This window comes from Danio rerio, chromosome 12 (assembly GCF_049306965.1).
Source record: "Danio rerio strain Tuebingen ecotype United States chromosome 12, GRCz12tu, whole genome shotgun sequence".
NCBI classification, from domain to species: domain Eukaryota; kingdom Metazoa; phylum Chordata; class Actinopteri; order Cypriniformes; family Danionidae; genus Danio; species Danio rerio.
Window position 1 is genome coordinate 42376264 of NC_133187.1, and position 21237 is coordinate 42397500.

The following is a 21237-nucleotide window of genomic DNA, read 5'->3' on the forward strand; positions in this document are numbered from 1 at the left end:
TTTTAAATATAATTTCTGCAGTCATTTCTCAAAACTCTGTACAGAATGTTCTGTTTTGGATGGATGGATGGACGGATGGATGGATGGATGGATGGATGGACGGATGGGTGGATGGTTGAAGGATTGTTGGAAGGAAAGATAGATGGACAGAAGGATGAATGGACAAATGGATAAATAAAGCTTTAAATGATGGATGGATGGAAGGATGGATGGATAGAAGCAATGATAATGGAATAATGAATGTAATCACAGCTCATAATGGATGGAACTGCAGATGATTGGTGGATGACCAGAAGCTTAGATGACGATGGATGGATGGATGTTTAGATAAAAAAAGATTAAAAGATGGATGATACCATATATAAAAAAAAAATGTATGCCTGGATGGATGATAAAACCATATATGATTATAGACTGATAGATGGATGGATGAATGGATGACCATACCATAACCTTATGTGAAGATTGATGGATTGATAACAATAAAAAAAGACTGAAAGATCCACCCATGATCATTCAAAGTTATAAATATGTACGTACCTTGGATGATTGTGGGTGGATGTATGAATGAATGCATGTGTGGATGGATGGATGGATGGACACAGGGGTCATCAACCCTGTTGCTGGAAAGCTACCTTCCTGCACATTTCGGTTGCAACCCTGACCAAACACACCTGTTTGTAATTAGTGCTGCTTTAGGTACTATTAATTGGTTCAGGTGTGTTTGATCAGGGTTGAGACTGAATTCTGCAGGAAGGTAGCTCTCCAGGAACAGGGTTGGTGACCCCTGGATGGACAGATGAATGAAACTTTAAATAATAGGTGGGTAGGTTGGTGGATGGATTAATAGAACCACTGATAGCAATGAAATAATGAATGGAATCATAGGTATTAATGGACGGAACTGCAGATATTTGGTGGATGAACAGCAATGTAGATGACAATGAATGGATGGATGCTTGGATAAAAAAAAAGCATGAAACCATGAATGAAAATAGATGGATGCCTGGATGGATGATAAAGCCCACATATGAATATAGACCACAAATCAATGGATGGATGGAAGGATAGATGGTTGGAAGGAAAGACAGATGGACAGACGGATGAATGGACAGATGATTTAAACCATATATAAATGGATGTCTGGATGGATGATAAAACGACATAAGATTATAGATGGATGAATGGATGGATGGATGAATTGACGAATGAATGGATGGATGAATGGATAGATGGATGGATGAATGGATGGAAGGATGGATGGTTGGTTGGAAGGAAAGACAGATGGACAGACGGATCAATGGACAAACAGATGAAACCATATAAAAAATTATTGGATGCCTGGATAGTTGATAATCCACATATGATTATAGACTGATGGATGGATGGATGGATGGATGGAGGGAGGGAGGTATGGATGACCATACCATACCATAAACTTATGTGAAGATGGATGGGTTGATAACAGTTAAAAAAAATAAACAATGGATATATATACAACCTTAGAAGATCATGGGTGGATGTATGAAACTTTATATGATGGATGAAATCCTACAGTACAACAAATTCATTCCTGAAACCATACTTGAAGATAGATGGTTTGACAACAATAAAACGATTGAAAGGGAAATGATTGATGATAGATGATGGTGAGTGGAGGAATGAGACTGTAGATGATGGGTGGATAGCTCGATAGATGGAAACATTCATAACAATCGTTTAGTAAATGGAATTGTATATAATAAAGGACATAATTACATATGGTGGGTGGATGAATCGAAACTTAGATGACAATGGATGGGTGGATGCTTTGATAAAAAGATTGGAAGATTAATTAATTGATCAAACCATATTTGACAGTAGATGGACGCCCCTATGGAACAGAAGCACAGATGCTTTATTTTAAAAGGATGGATGGATGGGTCAATGGGTGGATGCATGGAGCCTTAGATGATGATCAACAGATTATCATCCAAGCACTCAGCCTTAAGTGATGAGATGACAGTAGGTGGATTTATCTGTTAAACTATATGACAATGGATTAATGAATGGACCTGTAGATGCCAATGGTGGAATAGAACTATCGATGATGGTGAGTGGATGGAATTTTAGATGACAATAAATAGATGAAAAGGTGGATGAAACCATACATGATAATGGATGGATAGAACCATATGTAATGATAGATTGAAGTATAGATTGATGGATTTGTGGATGGATTGAGTCATAGATGATGATGGATGTTTTGATGATGATGGATTGATGCATGTATTAAAGGTATGATGCATGTATCACCTTAGATGATGATTAGATGGCAATATATGAATAGATATATAATTAAATATCAAAATTCTTATATACTTCCTGTAAAGCACCAGCTGTTATCAAGCTTCAGCTTCAAAAACCATTAAGACCACACATCCTGATCAAATACAGACTTGTATATTCGCAAGCCATCTGACTAATGTTTTCCCTGTATTGGATAATAGCATAACCCCAAAGTCACGACCTGGGCTGTGAAAGAGTTGAGAGAATATTCAGAGAAAAAAAAAATGTAATGTACAAGGGGGGAAAATAAGTATTGGACATGTAATATTTTTTTCCATGGAATAATATTTCTAAAGCAGCTGTTGACATGGATATTTTTGGAATTTCTTTATTCAGATTTTGGTAAAAACCCAAACAATACAAGCATAAAATGAAACAAAACAACCAAATCTGAAAGATTATGTGTAATAACAGTAGCATGACACAAAGATAATGCACTGCACTACTGAAATGTATTTAATACTTAATATAAAAGGTTTTTTTTTTTTTTTTTTTTTTTGGTAATGGCTTAAAAACGCTGCTTGTATGGAGAAAGAAGTCACATTGCTCAGGTGGGATTTCTTCCACATGGTCCCGTCTATCAAATCTGGTTTTTATTTTGTAGTTTCAATTGAATTCAAATCAGGTGATTGACTGGGCCATTCTACAGATTGATTTTCTTTCTCTGAAACCATTTAAGAGTTTCGTCGGCTGTGTTTTGGATCCTTGTCTTGCTGAAATGTTCACCCTGGTTTCATCTTCATCATTCTGCTAATGTAGATGTTGGACTTAAGCAGCTAATATTCATTTACAATGTTGAAGAGCAGAGGATTGCTGAAGAACTACTAAGAAATATTAGCTGCTGTCTGGGTTTTCACTGCCTTTCTACGCCTCCCTTTCTTCATGTGTTCAATAATTTTACCCCATGTCATTTAATTTATTACACATAAATTGTAAACTAATTAGTTTTATGTTCTTTGCTTATTTTAATTCATCTGGTTGTTACACACTTTTGGTGAAAATTTCAAGTTAACATTTTTTGATGGTCTGTTTGTTGAGCATAAGTTACAATGCATCTACATGCCAACTAATTCTTATTAGATTATAAGTAGACTGTTAGGTTGGGATTAGGGTTGGGGTTGGGGTTAGGGCTAGTGCAAGTTGACATGCACTTGCAAAGTTTCTCAGAGTCAGTTAAATGTCTGGTAAATGTCTGTATCAACAGATATTAAGCAGACAGTCCACTACTCAAATGGACCATTAAAATAAAGTGTAACCGAATGTTTTCTGAGAAAAATGGTGACATGGTTCCTACTTATTTCCCACTGCATATATGCCATTGTATTTTTTGTGCTTGTGATTTAAGAGCCAGTATGCAAAATTGCACACAGCAGAAAAAAATCCTAAGTATTATTTTCAATTCTTTTTATTTTGTATAAACTGTTGCTTTATTTGGTGCTTTCATATTCTGTAAATTAAACAAATGCAAAAAAAAACAAATGCCTACACCCTCTGACCCTGACACTGGTCTGCACTCCACAGTCTAATCTCAAAAGGCTGAAGACCCCTGATCCAAATCCCCTTTATATACACTTCCAATCAAAACATCTATTTATCTATTCATACAGTACCTGCAGTGAACTGTAGAAGACATCAGAATATATAAGGGGAATATAACCTTCAAAGTTCAATGCTTCAATGCCAGCATTCAAAGTTTGTCTCCTCCTCTTGTCCCTGCTACAGCTTCTATAGAAAACTTCTTTTTTCGAAGCTAGAAACAAGACAGCTCATCCACATCCTTGCAGCATGCTATCCATCATAATAGACAGTGTGAAGACAATCAGTGCCTTCAGTGTTATAGTGAATCCAGTTTAAGGATACTTACTCCAAATTCAAGATCGCATTTCGTGAATTTGAAGAAATTGGAATTCATGATCACCAATGAAGGGCAAAAAAATGTCTGTGAAAAAATGTTTGATGCAGGAACCTGAGCACCACAATAATCCGAAACCCCAAAAACCATCACGCAACAGTAATCTCACACTTCCCTGAAGCTCATGCCAAAAAAACCTGATGCCAAAGTAATTCTCCAGATGTGAAGTCATTTGCACGGATAAATCTGCCCTAAATTATGCACGTTAGCTGAATGCTGAATGCATTTAGAAATGAAGACTTTGCATGTTAACCTATACTGTAGATGACAAATGTGCTGGCATAGATTGGTTAAAGAAAAGGGAATAATGATGTCATTTATCTGCACTGCCAATATAACACTTTCCACATTTCTTAATCCAACTTTTTCTTTTTTACAATAATGAGATTTCTGCTTCAATTGTATAGAAGGCTTAGTTAAAAAGTGCTAATGTTTCTTGCAGTATCACTCATTTTCTTGCAGATTAATTCAGAGTGAGCTGATGCCGCTGTCTTGAGAGTAAAATTGCTTTTCAACACCTTTCCTTAACTTTTTTCTTATAGGTTATTCATATTTTGAAATGCGATCCATATTTAGGCCTAAATTAGCAAGGTGAAGAAAAAAGACGTTTTTCTACCTGTCATGCAGAGAATAATTAAAGATTGAACATTTTGTATCAGTTAATGAATTGCGCGCTCGAAATTAATATGCTAAATATCACTATGACAACTGAGATCATTCTGCACTTTCTTAGAGGCTGCAGTTAAGTAGGAAATGTTTCGTGTTCAGCTCAGTTCATTTAATCGTTTAGGGTTGGTACGAGTGTCTGACGCTCAGCAAGGCCTGGCTTATTTGATGGAAAGTACAGTTATAAGAAATACTGCTAAATGTTATTTTGATTCAGAAAATACAGAAAAAAATAAAGAAACAAAAAATTATTTTAAAATAAACATTTTGTATGTGATGGCAAAACTTGTCACAATCCTTACAGCAGTATTCATGACATGAGCCAAAATCATTGTTACATGATGATTTGTTGATTATATTATATGTGATAACAGAATTATTATTGAAAATTAAAATCATTTTAGTCACTTGATAAATTGAATGCATCTTTGCTGAATAAAATCTACTGATTAAATTAATTTTATATTATATTTATTAATATTATATAATTGATCATATCATATCATATCATATCGTATCATATTGTTTAACATCATATAATATCATATATAATATATTTGCAGAATAAAAACTATTGATTAAATAAAAATACAATATGATATGATATGATACCATATCATCTCATATATCATATATAGTATATTTGCTGAACAAAAACTATAGATTAAATTAAAAATATAATATAACGGCAGCACAATAGCCCAGTGGTTAGTATGCTGACATATGGTGCAGCAGCCTGATCTCACGAGAAAACGTAAGTATTTTACGTTTTGGCAGTTTAGTGGCTAATTCGTACGAATTCGTACGAGTTCAGTCGTATGAAAATGTACGATTTTAAAAAGGAGGCGTGGCACCTAACCCCACCCCTAAACCCAACCGTCAATGGGGGATATGCAAATCGTACTAAAATGTACGAATTAGATCGTACGAATTTGTACGAATTAGCCACTAAATGAAAAAATTACGAATTGCCGTGAGATTGTGTTGGGTGCAGTAGCACTTCAGGTTGTCCTGAGTTCAAATCCTGGCTCAAGGATATTTCCTTTTTTTTTTTTTTTTTTTGCCAGATAAGTATTTTATTGTGTTCTCATATGGAAAGCCATAGAATTCAACAGTGTGTCCTAAATTTAAAAATTTAACAAGAATAAACATTTGGGCAGTATGCATACAGTGTATAATTATTCCAATAGCACAGTATCACATTCCCTAGAAAGGGAATGTTTCTTGTTATATTTAAAGTTAATACCTTAAGAAAAGAATGGTGTTGCTGTGTCATGTTTCCTTACTTCAGACATACAAGAAAATCTTTCCTTAGTTAATTAAAATACATTGAGGATATTATGACATAGGTGCCTTTTCATGCTCTTGATAACATGTAAATGAAATAAATGAAAATCCACAATGGAAAATAACGACATGCAACATTATTTACTTGTCTATGACAGTGTTCTGAGGATTTAAATTAAACGGAAATTTGAATTTTATTTTATTTTTTTTGCTCGAGGATATTTCCATTCCCTTCTCTCTCACTTCTTGATACTGTCCTGTCCACTTAATATAGGCAAAAAGGCCAAATATAAATCTTAAAAAAAAAAAAAAAAAAGTATATATATATCTATATATATATATATATATATATATATATATATATATATATATATATATATATATATATATATATATATATATATATATTTTATAATACTAAACAATACAATACAATGTAGTTTCCCAGTGATGGGTTGCAGCAAGGACCTCTGCTGCATAAAACATATGCTGGATAAGTTGGTGGTTCATTCCGTAAACCAAAAAGAAAATCAATGAACGATAAATAATACAGTATAATATAATTCATTAATTTTCCTCCGGCTTAGTCCCTTCCATCTTCAACCCATTAATGGAAAACACCTATACACACTCATTCATACACATACACTACAGCCAATTTAGTTTATGCAGTTCACCTATAGCGCATGTCTTTGGACTGTGGGGGAAACTAAAGCACCCGAAGGAAACCCACACCAACACCGGGAGAGCATGCAAACTCCACACAGAAATGCCACTAACACAGCCGGGGCTTGAACTAGTGTCATTCTAGTGTGAGACAATAGTGCTAACCACTATGCCACCGCGCCACCCTTATATTTATTATATTATATTATATTATATTATATTATATTATATTATATTATATTATATTATATTATATTATATTATATCATATCATATTATATTATATTATATTATATTATATTATATTATTATTTAATTAGTATTTTGGCACAGAAAAAAACATGTTTCTGATGTCATCGCAGAAAATCTGTTAGTTTGAAAAGCTGTTGTCACAACTAATTTGTTTATTGAGCCTTACAGACTTTGATGGCTTGTTCATGTGCAGTTCCTTCCGCTTTTCTTTTGTTTTAGTTGTTGTTGTGAGTGTGTTGCTGCAGTTTTGTGGAAGTACAATGTTGTATTCTCTTTAATTGCTTGTGATTAGATCAGCCGTTTATCCACCTGAGACTGCCTCCATCTGCTGGGGATGGTGTGTTTGTTTCATAACACACACAGACACACACACACACACACAAACACACACACACACACACACACACACATACACAAACTCACACTTTTATGTTTCACCTTATGAAAAAAAAAAAAAAAAACTTACAAAAAACATGTCTGTCTTTTTCTCTCTGCAACACATAAGCATTGAAATGCATGACAAACTACAGCAGTGCGTGACCGTTTTCACAGTTTGGGTTAAATCTGCATTCCAAAGCACCAGAAATGTAACAAACATTCATTTATTCATTCATTTTCTTTTCGGCTTAGTCCCTTTATTAATCTGGGGTCACCACAGCGGAATGAACCGCCAACTTATCCAGCATATGTTTTACGCAGCTAATTCCTTCTTCCTGCAACCTATCACTGAAAAACCCATGCACACATATACACTATGTACAATTTAGCTTACCCAAATCACCTGTACTGCATGTCATTGGACTGTGGGGGAAACCGGAGCACCTGGAGGTAACCCACGCAAATGCAGGGAGAACATGAAACCTCCACACAGAAACGCCAACTGACCCAGCCAAGCCTCGAACCAGCAACCTTCTCACTGTGAGGCGACAGCACTACCTACAGCGCCACTGCGACGCCATGTAACAAACAAAAAATGCCAAATATTTTAATGCTTTATTATGTTTAGCACTTAAAATCATATATATTTTTGGTACAAACACACAAACCTGTTTCTGTTCCTGCTGTCAACACTACAAACATAATTCTAATCTCAAAACACCCCATTAATGAATATTCATCACACAACTTTGAAAAAACTATATATATTTGTAATGCTATTACAATGTTTATTACATACTTTTCGGGGGTGGCACGATGGCTCAGTGGTTGTCTCACAGCAAGTAGGTCACTGGTTTGAGTCCTGGCAATGACATTTCTATGGAGTTCACATGTTCTCTCTTTGTTGGTGTGGGTTTCCTCTGGATGCTTCCCTTACAGTCCAAAGATATGCAGTACTGGTAAATTGAACAAACTAAAACGGGCGAAATGTATGTGTGTGAATGTCAGAGTGTCTGGGTGTTTTACAGTACTGGGTTGCAGCTGGAAGGACATCATTTTTGTTTCTTTTTTAAACATTTCACAAATGATGTTGAACAGAGCAAGGAGATTTTCACAGTATGTCTGCCGAAATTTTTTCATTTAGAGAAAGTCTTATTTATTTTATTCAGGCTAGAATAAAAGCAGTTTATTATTTTTTTTAAACCAATTTAAGGTCAAAATTATTAGCCCTTTTAAGCTATATACTTTTTCTGATATTCCACGGATCAAACCATCAATATACAAAAACTTGCCTAATTACCATATCCTGCCTAGGTAACCTAATTAACCTAGTTAAACCTTTAAATGTCACTTTAAGCTGTGTTGAAGTGTTTTGAAAAATATCTAGTAAAATATTATTTACTGTCATCATGGCAAAGATAAAATAGATCAGTTATTAAAAAGGCTTATTAAAACTATTATGTTTAGAAGTGTGTTGAAAAAGTCTTCTCTCCGTTAAACAGAAATTGGGGGGAAAATAAACAGCGGGCTTATAATTCAGGCATGCTAATAATTCTGACTTCAACTGTATGTGTATATTTTTTATGGCCCTGTGTGGGAGTGCGTGGGTGTTCTTTGGTTGGTGTTTGTTTGCTAAAACGTATATATCTTTCATATTTTTTCTTAATGTTTTGAAACAATAAAAAGTATCTGCAGAGAAAAAAAGAAAAAAAGAGAACACTGTAAGATTTGACACTGCGATCTGGAAAAATTATTTACTTTACTATTTATTGAATGTTCAGTTTTAAAACACATTAAAATAGAAAGCACTTATTTCAGATTTCAGTAACACATATATACAGTACTCAGCATAATTGAGTACACCCTATTTTGAAATTGAATATATTTATCCATTTCTCCGTGAATATAGGCAATGTATTTTGGTGTATTTGAACAAAACAGATTTATTAAACAGATATATTTAATAAAAAAAAAATTTTGTCACCAAACATATTCAGAAATTGAAAAATAATACAAAATACAAAATAATTATATAAAAAAAAACAAATCCCACTTTATATTAAGTGTCCTTAACTATATGTACTTACATCAAAAAATAAATACAATGTACTTACTGTCTTTATAATGTATTTTAGAACACTTGTGATGCTCTTGAGTTGGGATAGAGGTTGGGTTATAGACAGGTTTGGTGGTATGGGTAGGTTTAAATGTGGGTTAAGGTGTGGGGATGGTCAACAGTGTATTTACAAATGTAATTAGAAAAGTTAATTACAGATGTAATTATATACATGTATTTAATCAAGCATAAGTACACAGTAAATACATTACTTAATAAGTACATTTCAACAAACTATTAATTCCTGTGTAAGTACATATTAGTTAAGGTCACTTAATATAAAGTGGGACCAAAATACATCCTAGAAAGTTTGAACTAAAATTTCAATTGTTTTTTTGCTTCTCTTGATTTTTCCTCTTTTTTAAAAATTGTATTTATTATTTTTCTATAACATAAATTTGGGTATAGTAGTTTTTGTACCATTAACGTAAGTTATTTTGTTACATAAGCTCCAGATTTGGCTTCAGTACTGACCAATCTAATGTATTTGCACATATATAATATTGTATAGCTTCCTATTTAAAATATGATTTTGAAAGATAGATTTTAGAGGGGTGTACATATATATGCTGAGCACTGTACATATATGTTTACTCTTTGAGATCCCTGCAATTGTCTGTACCTTCATTATAGTTCTCATCCATCAAAACGTTACAGGCGAGACGATGGTTTGCTATATCCATCCAAGAAATGAAGTGTGCATATAATCTGTGCTTCGATGTTTTGACATTCATTCCATTCAGTCTACATTTCACAACACCTTCTTTAGAAACAATCACAAAACATGACAGAGCTTGAATGAACAATTCAGTGACAAATGGCCATGAATATCAATGCCTTCTCTGATGCAATAAGTCTGTTTTTTGTTAAATGAACACTGTTTTGTAGCTTTTGTTTGAATGCATTTGATTACTGGATCACTGCAATGAATGTTTACTGAGTTTAGCAGCTTAAAATCTTAAAGTGAAATTGGGTTTTCCCTCATAGAACTGACGCTCGTTGAATATGTTCGCTATCTTTGACCATTCTCTGTGAACTCTGATGGTTGTGTGTGAAAATCCAAGAAGACCAGCATTTTTGGAAATACTATTTTCAGAAAGATGACTTTTCTAAAATCATCTTATCTGGCAACTATTTCACATTCAAAGTTTCACATTTCACATTCAATTTGCTTTGTGCAGTTCTGATTCACAATTCTGCTTAAATTTGAGCTGATCATATTAACTGTAACTGATTTATTTTGACAACGCTTATTTTTTTTCCTTTAATCATTAAATGCTTTTACAACTGATTCATATTCCATCCACTGTCTTCAGATAATTGTTGGGTAATATAACAGAAACTGTTAATTAACACAGACTGATTTTGCAATACAAAATAAAAGTTTTAAATACTATTAGTATATTAAATTTCTTTTATTAAACAACATTTAAAAGGTAACATATAATAATGCTAAGCAAATCAGTCAAATGAGCAATGCCATTTATTTTAACAGAGTATTTAATTTATAGAAAGTTATTATTTCATTATATTAATTACATTGCTCTTAGTTACATCTGTTTGCTCTGGGTCAAATTTAAAATAAAACAATAAGTAATAATAAGTAACAGTTTCCAGAATGAGTGTCTATGGTAAGGTTGCTCTTATGAGTAGTGAACAGCCACTGATGTGCTGGACCTCCAAACAACCTAAATTAATTGTCAAATACATGATTTTATATAATAAAACATCATATTTGAAACCTATTTTATTGAGTATTTTGAAGTTTTGCATTAGAAATGAATAATGGAGACAGTAAATTTCAAATAAAAATCAATCAATGTATGCAAAAAGTTTTTTATGCTTGTTTGAAGTGGTTTTGGACTTCTGCTAAAAATTATCAATTTGAATAATCAACGCTATCTCACAACAATTCGTAACTTTTTGATTTAGTGGTTAATTTGTATGAATTCAAACAATCTCATTTGTACAGTTAAGTTTAATTTGCTCATCTCCCAATGATGGTTTAGGGGAATGGTTTTCACACCCCCTTTTTATTGTTGTTGTTTTTATTATTATTATTATTATTATTATTATTATTATTATTATTATTAATGTTGTTGTTGTTGTTGTTTTTATACTTTTATTGTTTCAGAAAAATGTGATACATACATACATGCATACATACATACAGTATTAGTAACCAAATACCAATCAAAGAATACCCACCCTGTCCCTACTGAGCCATAAAATATAATAACTTAATAATAATATGTATATATATATATATATATATATATATATATATATATATATATATATATATATATATATATATATATGTATAACAAATTAACACTGTGTGTCACATTATTTGGGATTACTAAATGGTCTGTCCATTCTTTTTTTTTAATGAAGGAAGAAGTCCCAAATCTTGTAAAATATGAGCATTTTTAGTTTGATTGAGTAAGCCAGTCTTTCCATTGCTATACAAGAAGGCATTTCCTTAACCCAGAGTGACAAAGATGGACCACCCCCTTTTAAAATCCCATGACTTTGTAATTTGTACGTATAAACTGACAAAACATAAAATATTTAAGTTTCCTCGTGAGATCAGAATAATGTAAAATAATAATGGAGTAATGGAAACTCATCAACTATAATATAGCTAACATTACACCCACGTAACCAATCAGCTGTCTTCATCATGCTTTCCTTGTTTACTGTTTACCATTGGTTACTAGGTTACCAATACTACAGTCAGCCACTCTAACAGTGAAAACATTTGCCTTATGTTAGATTGGAAACCCAGCTACTGTCTGTGAGGAATGCTAAAGGAAGAGTTGTGCAAACTATAAAGCAGCTTATGTGGTAGTAGAGGTTGAATATTGCATGACTGGAAAGACCTCACATCCAATCAGATTCAAGAAGATATTGAATGTCCACACATTATATATCATTTTGGTCACGTCGCCCACTCCTAACATATCTGGTCCACAATCACATATTTATCCTTTTGGACAGATGTGTGCTTTTTCACATGAATAAATACATAAACACACACACACACACACACACTCACGTTTTGGGTGTAAATGACTCTACCACTGCTTTCCTCAGACTTTTGCAGTCGCTGCTCGCTAGGGAATGTATTTATTTATCTGAATTGGCTGAGTGTTTAGGCCCTGGCCTGACTGTATTAGCATGCTGTGCGTGTGCAGGAACGGCGGTCCTCAAGGGGTTTCACTATCCTGGTGTGTAAGAAATCTCCAGTCATCGAGCTGACACTTCCTCTGCAAACCAAACATGCATTTAATAACTGGCCAGACAGCATGTAGTGAACCATATGATCATGCGCTCACTTACAGAAGCACACAGAAAGCCACGCATATCATTACAGAGTTCACACTAACAGCTTTTTAAAATGGTGTAAGAATATCATGCGATCACATTTTAAAAGGCTTCGTCTTATCCTCTTTGATAGAATTATAGCTTTAATAATTACTGGTTGTGTAAGCGGTAAAAAAGACTTTAGAAGTAATTTTGACAGGGTGATTCTTGGCTTATGTGTAATAATAGAGCCTTTATTTCTTCCTCCAGTATATTGAACCCTATTGAACCAGCAGGCGGTAGAACAAGGTTCTAATTGTCTCTATTGTAAGACGAAGCAACTGTTGCTCTCAAAGCACCTGTTGACTGAGACAATACGCACACAATACAGCACTTTTCTTGATATCGAAGCTGAAAATAGCATGATGGAGGTTTGAGATTATATGATAAAGTGCACAGGATTTCAAATGGAGTTAAGTAGATGTTTGAAGTCAATTGCCAATTGTTAAAATAAAAAAAAAATGTAAAAGTTTAAAGGGGCAATGAAGCACTCAGTCGAGTTTACCTTGTTTTATACATTTGATTACACTTTAATGAAAGTATTTTAAACAAACTCGATTAATGTAAACATTTAGAAGAAAACGTCATGTTTCACTATAGATTTTAGACCTAAGGCGCTGCCATCTTGGAATGTCACTGTGTCTGACGTCACGGGGTTGGTTCTGTTCCCTCTGCTGAACAGATACAGTGGAAATAAGGGAGACTGTAAAGCCTAATTTAACCCAATGTGTGAAGTTGTAGACGTGAAGCTGGTGCAAATACAAGCATCAGATGTGTGTCTAATATATATATATATATATATATATATATATATATATATATATATATATATATTTATTCTATTTTTCTTTTTTACCCTTTTAATTACCGATCACTTGCTCCACTCTCTGTATTACGCTGCTGACCGCCTGTCTGGGTTTCACCCATGATTGTAACAGACTGAAAACAGAGACTGGACAGCCTAATTGAACTCAATGCATAAAGCTGTGGACATCTCATTGCTGGTGAAAATACAACAAATACAAGCATTTAAGTGTCTTAAGTTGTGTATTTTTCTTTTGTTAATACCGCTTGATAATTACCGCACATAATTCGCTTGATATATTTTGATTCAATCTCTCCAACGCTGCCTGACAAAGGGATTTACATTCAGACTAATGCAATGGTTAAAATTATTCATGACTTCACACTTTACTAAGTCATGTCTGTGTGGATTATGTCAAGACATATTCCCTCTTCAAGTCGATCAACTCGATCTATCAATATGTAAGAAGGATGTAAAAACCTGCCATAAGTAACACCGTGCCGATCTTAGTTTGGTTTGAACACGAAAAGAGGTGAGGGCTGAAGTAGTCAAAAGTGAAAGTACCCACCCACATTACATCAGCTGCGGACCTGGTTGAAACCCCAGGCATGGGCGTAATACAGAGAGTGAATTGTTACTGACGTAATGGTTACATTAATCGAGTTTGTTTAATATACTTTCATTTACTTTCATTTCAAGTGGAATTCAATGTACAAAATAAGGTAAACTTGACTGAGTGCATTATTTCCCCTTTAATACTTTGCTCTGGAAATACACATATGCTATGAAGTTGCTGTTTATTTTAATAATGACCATTTACAATAGACTTCCCTGTTAATGCTTATATTAAACCATCTATAATTGTTCTAGTCTTTTGATTATTGTAACAGAGAGTCAGAGCACAATGGAGTTGAGGATCCACCAAGCTGCAGCATGTAAAAGTTGAAGTATTTTGAACATGTTAAAATGCAAATTGTTTTATGTGAGGGTTGGTTTAGGGGTAGGAAAATACAGTTTTAACAGTATAAAATCATGTCTATGAAATCAGGTCAAAGTCAAGTGAAAAAGCCTCTGGTGATTTATTTATTTATTTATTTATTTATTTATTATTTAATTCATTTATTATTTAATTCATTCATTCATTCATTCATTCATTCATTCATTCATTCATTCATTCATTTTCAACCATATTCCTTGGCAGAGTCACGGGAGCAGCAGTCTTAGGAAAGAACCACAGACTTCCCTCTCCCTAGACACTTTCTCCAGTTCCTCCAGGGGAATCCCGAGGCATTCCAAGGCCAGCCGAGAGACATAGTCCCTCCAGCGTGTCCTGGGTTTTCCCAGAGGCCTCCTCCCAGTGAAACATGCCTGGAACACCTCCCTAGGTTGGCGTCCAGGAAGCATCCGAAACAGATGCCCGAGCCATAGCTGGCTTCTCTCGATGTGGAGGAGCAGTGGCTTTACTCCGAGCTCCTCTCGGTTGACAGAGCTCCTTACCCTATCTATAAGGGTGCACTCTACCACCCTGCGAAGGAAACTCATTTTGGTCACTTGTATCCGAGATTTTGTCCTTTCGGTCATAACTCAAAGCTCATTACCATAGGTGAGAGTAGGAACGTAGTTTGACCGATAAATCAAGAGCTTTGCCTTTCGAATCAGCTCCTTCTTCACCATAACAGACCGGTACATCGACCGCATTACTGCTGCCACTGCACCAAACTGCCTGTCAATCTCAAGTTCATCCTTCCCTCACTCGTGAACAAAACATGAACAATAAGAAATATTTATTTATTTATTTATTTATTTATTTATTTATTTATTTATTTATTTATTTATTCATTTATTTATTTATTTATTTATTTATTCATTTATTTGTTTATTTTTAACTTTTTTTATTATTATTTTTTATTTTATTTTTTTTGACCAAGATGAGACCTGGGTGTGTATAAGTGTTTAGACTCGTTCTCAGCGGCTCCTCTCTGTGTGTGTGTGTGTGTGTGCGCGCGTGTGTGTGTGTGTAAATAACCCTCTAACAGGCATCAGTATTCACTGAACCTCTTCAGGCTTTCTATTTCTCCCCTGCTGTTTTTCTGATTTGCCAATAATTTGCATGTAAATACACATTTCTCACTTTCTTCTGCGCTTGTCAGTTTATGCTGTACGACTTGAACTTGTCGTGCGTGTGAAAAAATAAGAGCAAGTGTTTCTTCTGAGAGCGTAATGAGCGTCTGGAAAGGCTGCTTAGTCCAGCTTCTGTTAGATTGCCACTGAACTTATTATCAAAGAGAGACGGAGATGTTCCAAGCACTTTTGCATGAATATTTTCATCTGAGACGTCTTGAGGAAACCGTCGGCTCGTGAATCCCTTTTGTGGAACTGATTGCTATTGTTATTCTAATTCCGTTTTTAATTAGTATCACCTAACTTTTCCACTTCTGGTTATTACTGGAGTGATTGTTGAGTTTTAGCTCTTTTGAAAACCTCTCTTTTCTTTGCTCTTGTTTTATTGTGTCTGTTCTCGTTCTTTTCTTCCTTTCTGAATGTGCAGATGGGTGAAAATGAAGCAGTCTGATAATTAAGCTCTCTTTCAGGTTTACGGTGCTCTCTAGATTTTATGCAGATTGGGAAAAACAAAAAGGTTTTTATAAAAGTTGACTGTTTCTGCAACTTGGGCTCAGTCTTTGGTTGATGCGAGAATTGTGTTTGATTATTGACACTGTATGACATGGATATGCTAGATTATTAATTTACCATTATAAGGCTTTGTTCGAATTTAAATCAATATAATCAGGGTTGAGCACCTCAGTGTTGACTTGAAAACAGTTGAATTTAATTAATTAAAAAAAAAATAGGATTCAAATCAGAATCAAATTCATAGTACAACAGTATAGGATTGATTGATTAATTGATTGATTGATTGGTACTAAATTAACTGAAGTTAAACTCTGAAAACTGAATGTGAAGCTGCTTTGACAATCTACATTGTAAAAGCGCTATACAAATAAAGATAAGTTGAATTGATTGATTGATTGATTGATTGATTGATTGATTAATTGATTGATTGATTGATTGATTGATTAATTGATGAAGTTCATTTATTCAGCAGGTTGTTCATTCAGCAGTTCATTCATTCAGCGTTTCATTCAGCAGCTCATTTGTTCAGCAGTTCATCTATTCAGCCCTTCATTCATGCACTCAGCAGTTAATTCATTCAGTGATTCATCTAAATAGAAGTTTATTAATTCAGTTCATTCACTCATTCATTCAGCAATCAATTTATGTCTGTTCATTCAGCCGTTTATTTATTCAGCAATTCATTCATACATTAATTCAGCAATTCATTCATTCAACAGATTAATTTAGCAGTTTATTCAGCAGTTTGTTCATTCATTCAGTAGTTCATTCAGCAGTTCATTCATCAGTTTAGCAGTTTGTTGATTTCAGTAGTTAATTCAGCAGTTCATTCATTAATTCAGCAGTTTGTTGATTTCAGTAGTCAATTCAGCAGTTCATTCATTAATTCAGCAGTTTGTTGATTTCAGTAGTTAATTCAGCAGTTCATTCATTAATTCAGCAGTTTGTTGATTTCATTAGTTCATTTAGCATTTCATTCATTAATTCAGCAGTTTGTTGATTTCATTAGTTCATTTAGCAGTTCATTCATTAATTCAGCAGTTTGTTGATTTCATTAGTTCATTTAGCAGTTCATTCATTAATTCAGCAGTTTGTTGATTTCATTAGTTCATTTAGCAGTTCATTCATTAATTCAGCAGTTTGTTGATTTAATTAGTTCATTTAGCAGTTCATTTATTAATTCAGCAGTTTGTTGATTTCATTAGTTCATTTAGCAGTTCATTCATTAATTCAGCAGTTTGTTGATTTCATTAGTTCATTTAGCAGTATATTCATTAATTCAGCAGTTTGTTGATTTCATTAGTTCATTTAGCAGTTCATTCATTAATTCAGCAGTTTGTTGATTTCATTAGTTCATTTAGCAGTTCATTTATTAATTCAGCAGTTTGTTGATTTCATTAGTTCATTTAGCAGTTCATTTATTAATTCAGCAGTTTGTTGATTTCATTAGTTCATTTAGCAGTTCATTCATTAATTCAGCAGTTTGTTGATTCAGTATTCGTTCAGCAGTTCAATCATCATGCAACAGTTCATTTATTCCGCAGTTCATTTATCAGCAGTTTATTCATTCAGCAGTTCATTTATACATTCAGCTGTTCGTTCATTTAGCAGTAATTTATTCAGCAGTTCATTCATTCATTCATTCAGCAATTTATTCATTTATAGAGCATTGCTTTCATTCAGCAGTTCATTCAGCAGTTAATTAATTCATTCAACAGTTTATTTATCAGCATATCATTCATTCAGCAGTTCATTTATTCATTCAGCAGTTCCCTCATTCATTCAGCAGTTCATTCATTCTTTCATTCATTTAGCAGTTAATTTATTCAGCAGTTATTCATTAATTCAGCAGTTAATTTATTCATAAGTTAATTATTGAGCAGTTCATTCAATCAGCAGTGCAATCATTCAGCAGTTCATTAAGCATTCCGTTACATTTTAATTATTGTCTTTACACATAAGACAGTTCTTTATTTGTGAAATAAATAAAATATATTATAATATATATTAATATATATTAATATATATATATATATATATATATATATATATATATATATATATATATATATATATATATATATATATATATATATATATATATATATATATATATATAGTGCAAAGGGCAAATACTAAACAAGAAATTGTCTTTTTAGACATTTAGGTACATTATTGTTGTAAATTGACAAACATGAATAAGAATAATATACTATATAATAACATGAGAAAATGTTAGGAATGTCAAATCAATACTATGAACCTTTGCACTTTAAAGACTTTTTTTTTTATTTATGCATTTATTTCAAGTCAGAGCTTATTGTAGTATTTGACTTCAGGGAATACCAATTGAAATTAAATATTTAAAAACTCTTGAACATAAAAAGAGTATTTAGGCAAAAAACACATTAAAAAACAAAACAAAAAAAACAACAAAAAAAAACAGAGAGAAAGAGACACAGCTCATTTCAAGCAGATAGAATTAGGTCAGATTTATCTACCTGCAGGCAAACAGAGCAAATCAGATTCTCAGAGTTTAAATCAAAGGAAATCTTTTCAACATGAAATGTGCATTGAGTGTCTAAACACTGAAGCTTTCTGTCAAAAATGATTCCATTACTAACTTTCAGACACTTACATCAAGAAAACAGATGATTATTGTGTAAGCACTTGTACCACATTATATCTTTATAAACTTAACATTCATTTGCAGTTACGCCATTACAGTTGAGAATGCTTTAATGCATTATTTAGTGCTCCCTTTCTTAAACTAAATAACTTCAGATATTTTGAAAAGAAAGAAAGAAAGAAAGATAGAAAGAAAGAAAGTTTCCAAAGTGACCAAACATCACCAGAATGAAATAAAAGGATATGAAATAAAAAATATTTAAAAGGAAATAAATTGATAAAACCGATTGATAAAATTTATAAAATCGATAGAAATTTATGTTTTGTCAATATATAATATAATATACGGTAATATCATATACAGTGTTAAAATGAAACAAAACATGAGCAAAGTTCCTAATATCTGTGGTTATTTGATTCATCTTGATGAATTAAAAAAAAAAAAAAACACAAGATAATACATATATTTCCTCATCCCATGTTTACATATTGTGTATTAACCGTTTTAGAAAAAGCATGCTGTTTTGTAAATATAGTCCTTGCTGACAGACTCTATAATGCATATTAGATTCATCTGTCACAGTTTAACAGATTTTTTTTTCTCCTGTCCCTCATTAGCTGCACACTGACTTGGATAAAGGCGACAGCGCAGTGAAATACACTCTGTCGGGTGACGGAGCTGGAACAATCTTCACCATCGACCAGACCACCGGAGACATTCATGCATTACGCAGTCTGGACCGCGAGGAGAAGCCGTACTACACACTGAGAGCACAAGCGGTCGACATTGACACCAACCGGCCACTCGAACCTGAGTCTGAGTTTGTTATCAAAGTGCAGGACATCAATGACAATGAGCCAAAGTTCCTGGAAGGACCCTACACGGCTAGTGTACCTGAGATGTCGCCTGTGGGTAAGAAGACAACAATTGAGCTAAAAAGAGCATGACTATTTTATTTTATTTTATTTTATTTTATTTTATTTTATTTTATTTTATTTTATTTTATTTTATTTTAATTTGTATACTTCTGTTTAACAAGGTTTTAATTTAATCATATTTAATTAAATTAAATTTAATTCTGTTTTAGTATTTAATTTAATATAATTATATTATTTATTTATTTTTTATACTTTTGTTTGACAAGATTTTAATTAAATTTTATTTTATTTGAGTTAATTTTATTTTATTTTGTCTTATTATTTTATTGTATTTTATTTTCTTGTTTTATTAATTTTATTATTATTTTTATACTTCTGTTTAACAAGGTTTTAGTTTAATTTGTTTGTAATTTTATTTATTTTTTTGTACTTTTTATGCGTTTGTTTAACAAGGTTATATTTTATTTATTTATTTTTATTTATTTATTTATTTATTTTTACATTTTTTGTTTCTGTTTAACAAGGTTTTAATTTAATTTATTTAATTTTATTAGTGCAGGTTAAGAACAATTAAAAATAGTAAAAATAAATAAATATTAATTAATAAATTTTAATAAAGAACTTAATTTTATTTAATGCAAGTCAGTCACAAAAGCCCAAAATTTTGTTCAACCTTTTTACATATAGCCTCACATGTAATGTTATTATGGTTATTACAATAATGTTTACACACTGCCTCTGAAACTTTTTATCTGCCAAAAAACAATGCAGATCAGTTTAAATTTCTCTGGGTTTTTCACACTTAAAAACTATTTTGAGGATTTTTGACAACTCAAAGCCAGCGTGCAACCAAACACCAACATCCAAAATCATCTTCATCAGCTTAAAGACTCAGTGTTGTGCTTTTTTTACTTTTATTTTTTTTCTCATAAGATGTCAATTAATACACATTAAACATACAGTATGTGTCATAAATCATTCAGCAGTTTATTTATTCAGGATTTTATTCATTCTTTTATTCATTCATTTATTCATTCATTCAGCAGTTCAATCATTTAGTGGTCTGTTCATTCAAAAGTTCATTGAGCAGTTCGATAATTTAGAAGTTCATTCGTTCAGCAGTTCAAATATTCAGAAGTCCAATCATTCAGCAATTCATTCATTCATAAGTTCATTCATTCATAAGTTCATTCAGTAGTTATTTATTCAGAAGTGCATTAAGCAGTTTATTAATTCATTCAGTAGTTTATTCATTCATTCATTCATTCAGCAGTTCATTCATTCAGAAATTCATTCAGCAGTTTATTCATTCAGAAA

At 32.7% G+C, this 21237-nt stretch overlaps 1 protein-coding gene across 3 annotated transcripts in view; it reads left to right on the forward strand.

Moving 5' to 3' along the window:
* Nucleotides 1-21237, forward strand: part of cdh12b (cadherin 12b) — a 321993-nt gene that overhangs the window by 170890 nt on the left and 129866 nt on the right. For all 3 annotated transcript variants that reach the window (XM_021480407.3, XM_021480408.3, XM_073918845.1), the window contains exon 3: nucleotides 19660-19954. In XM_021480407.3, the coding sequence (XP_021336082.2) occupies nucleotides 19660-19954 (295 nt within the window). The remainder of the gene's footprint in view (nucleotides 1-19659; nucleotides 19955-21237) is intronic.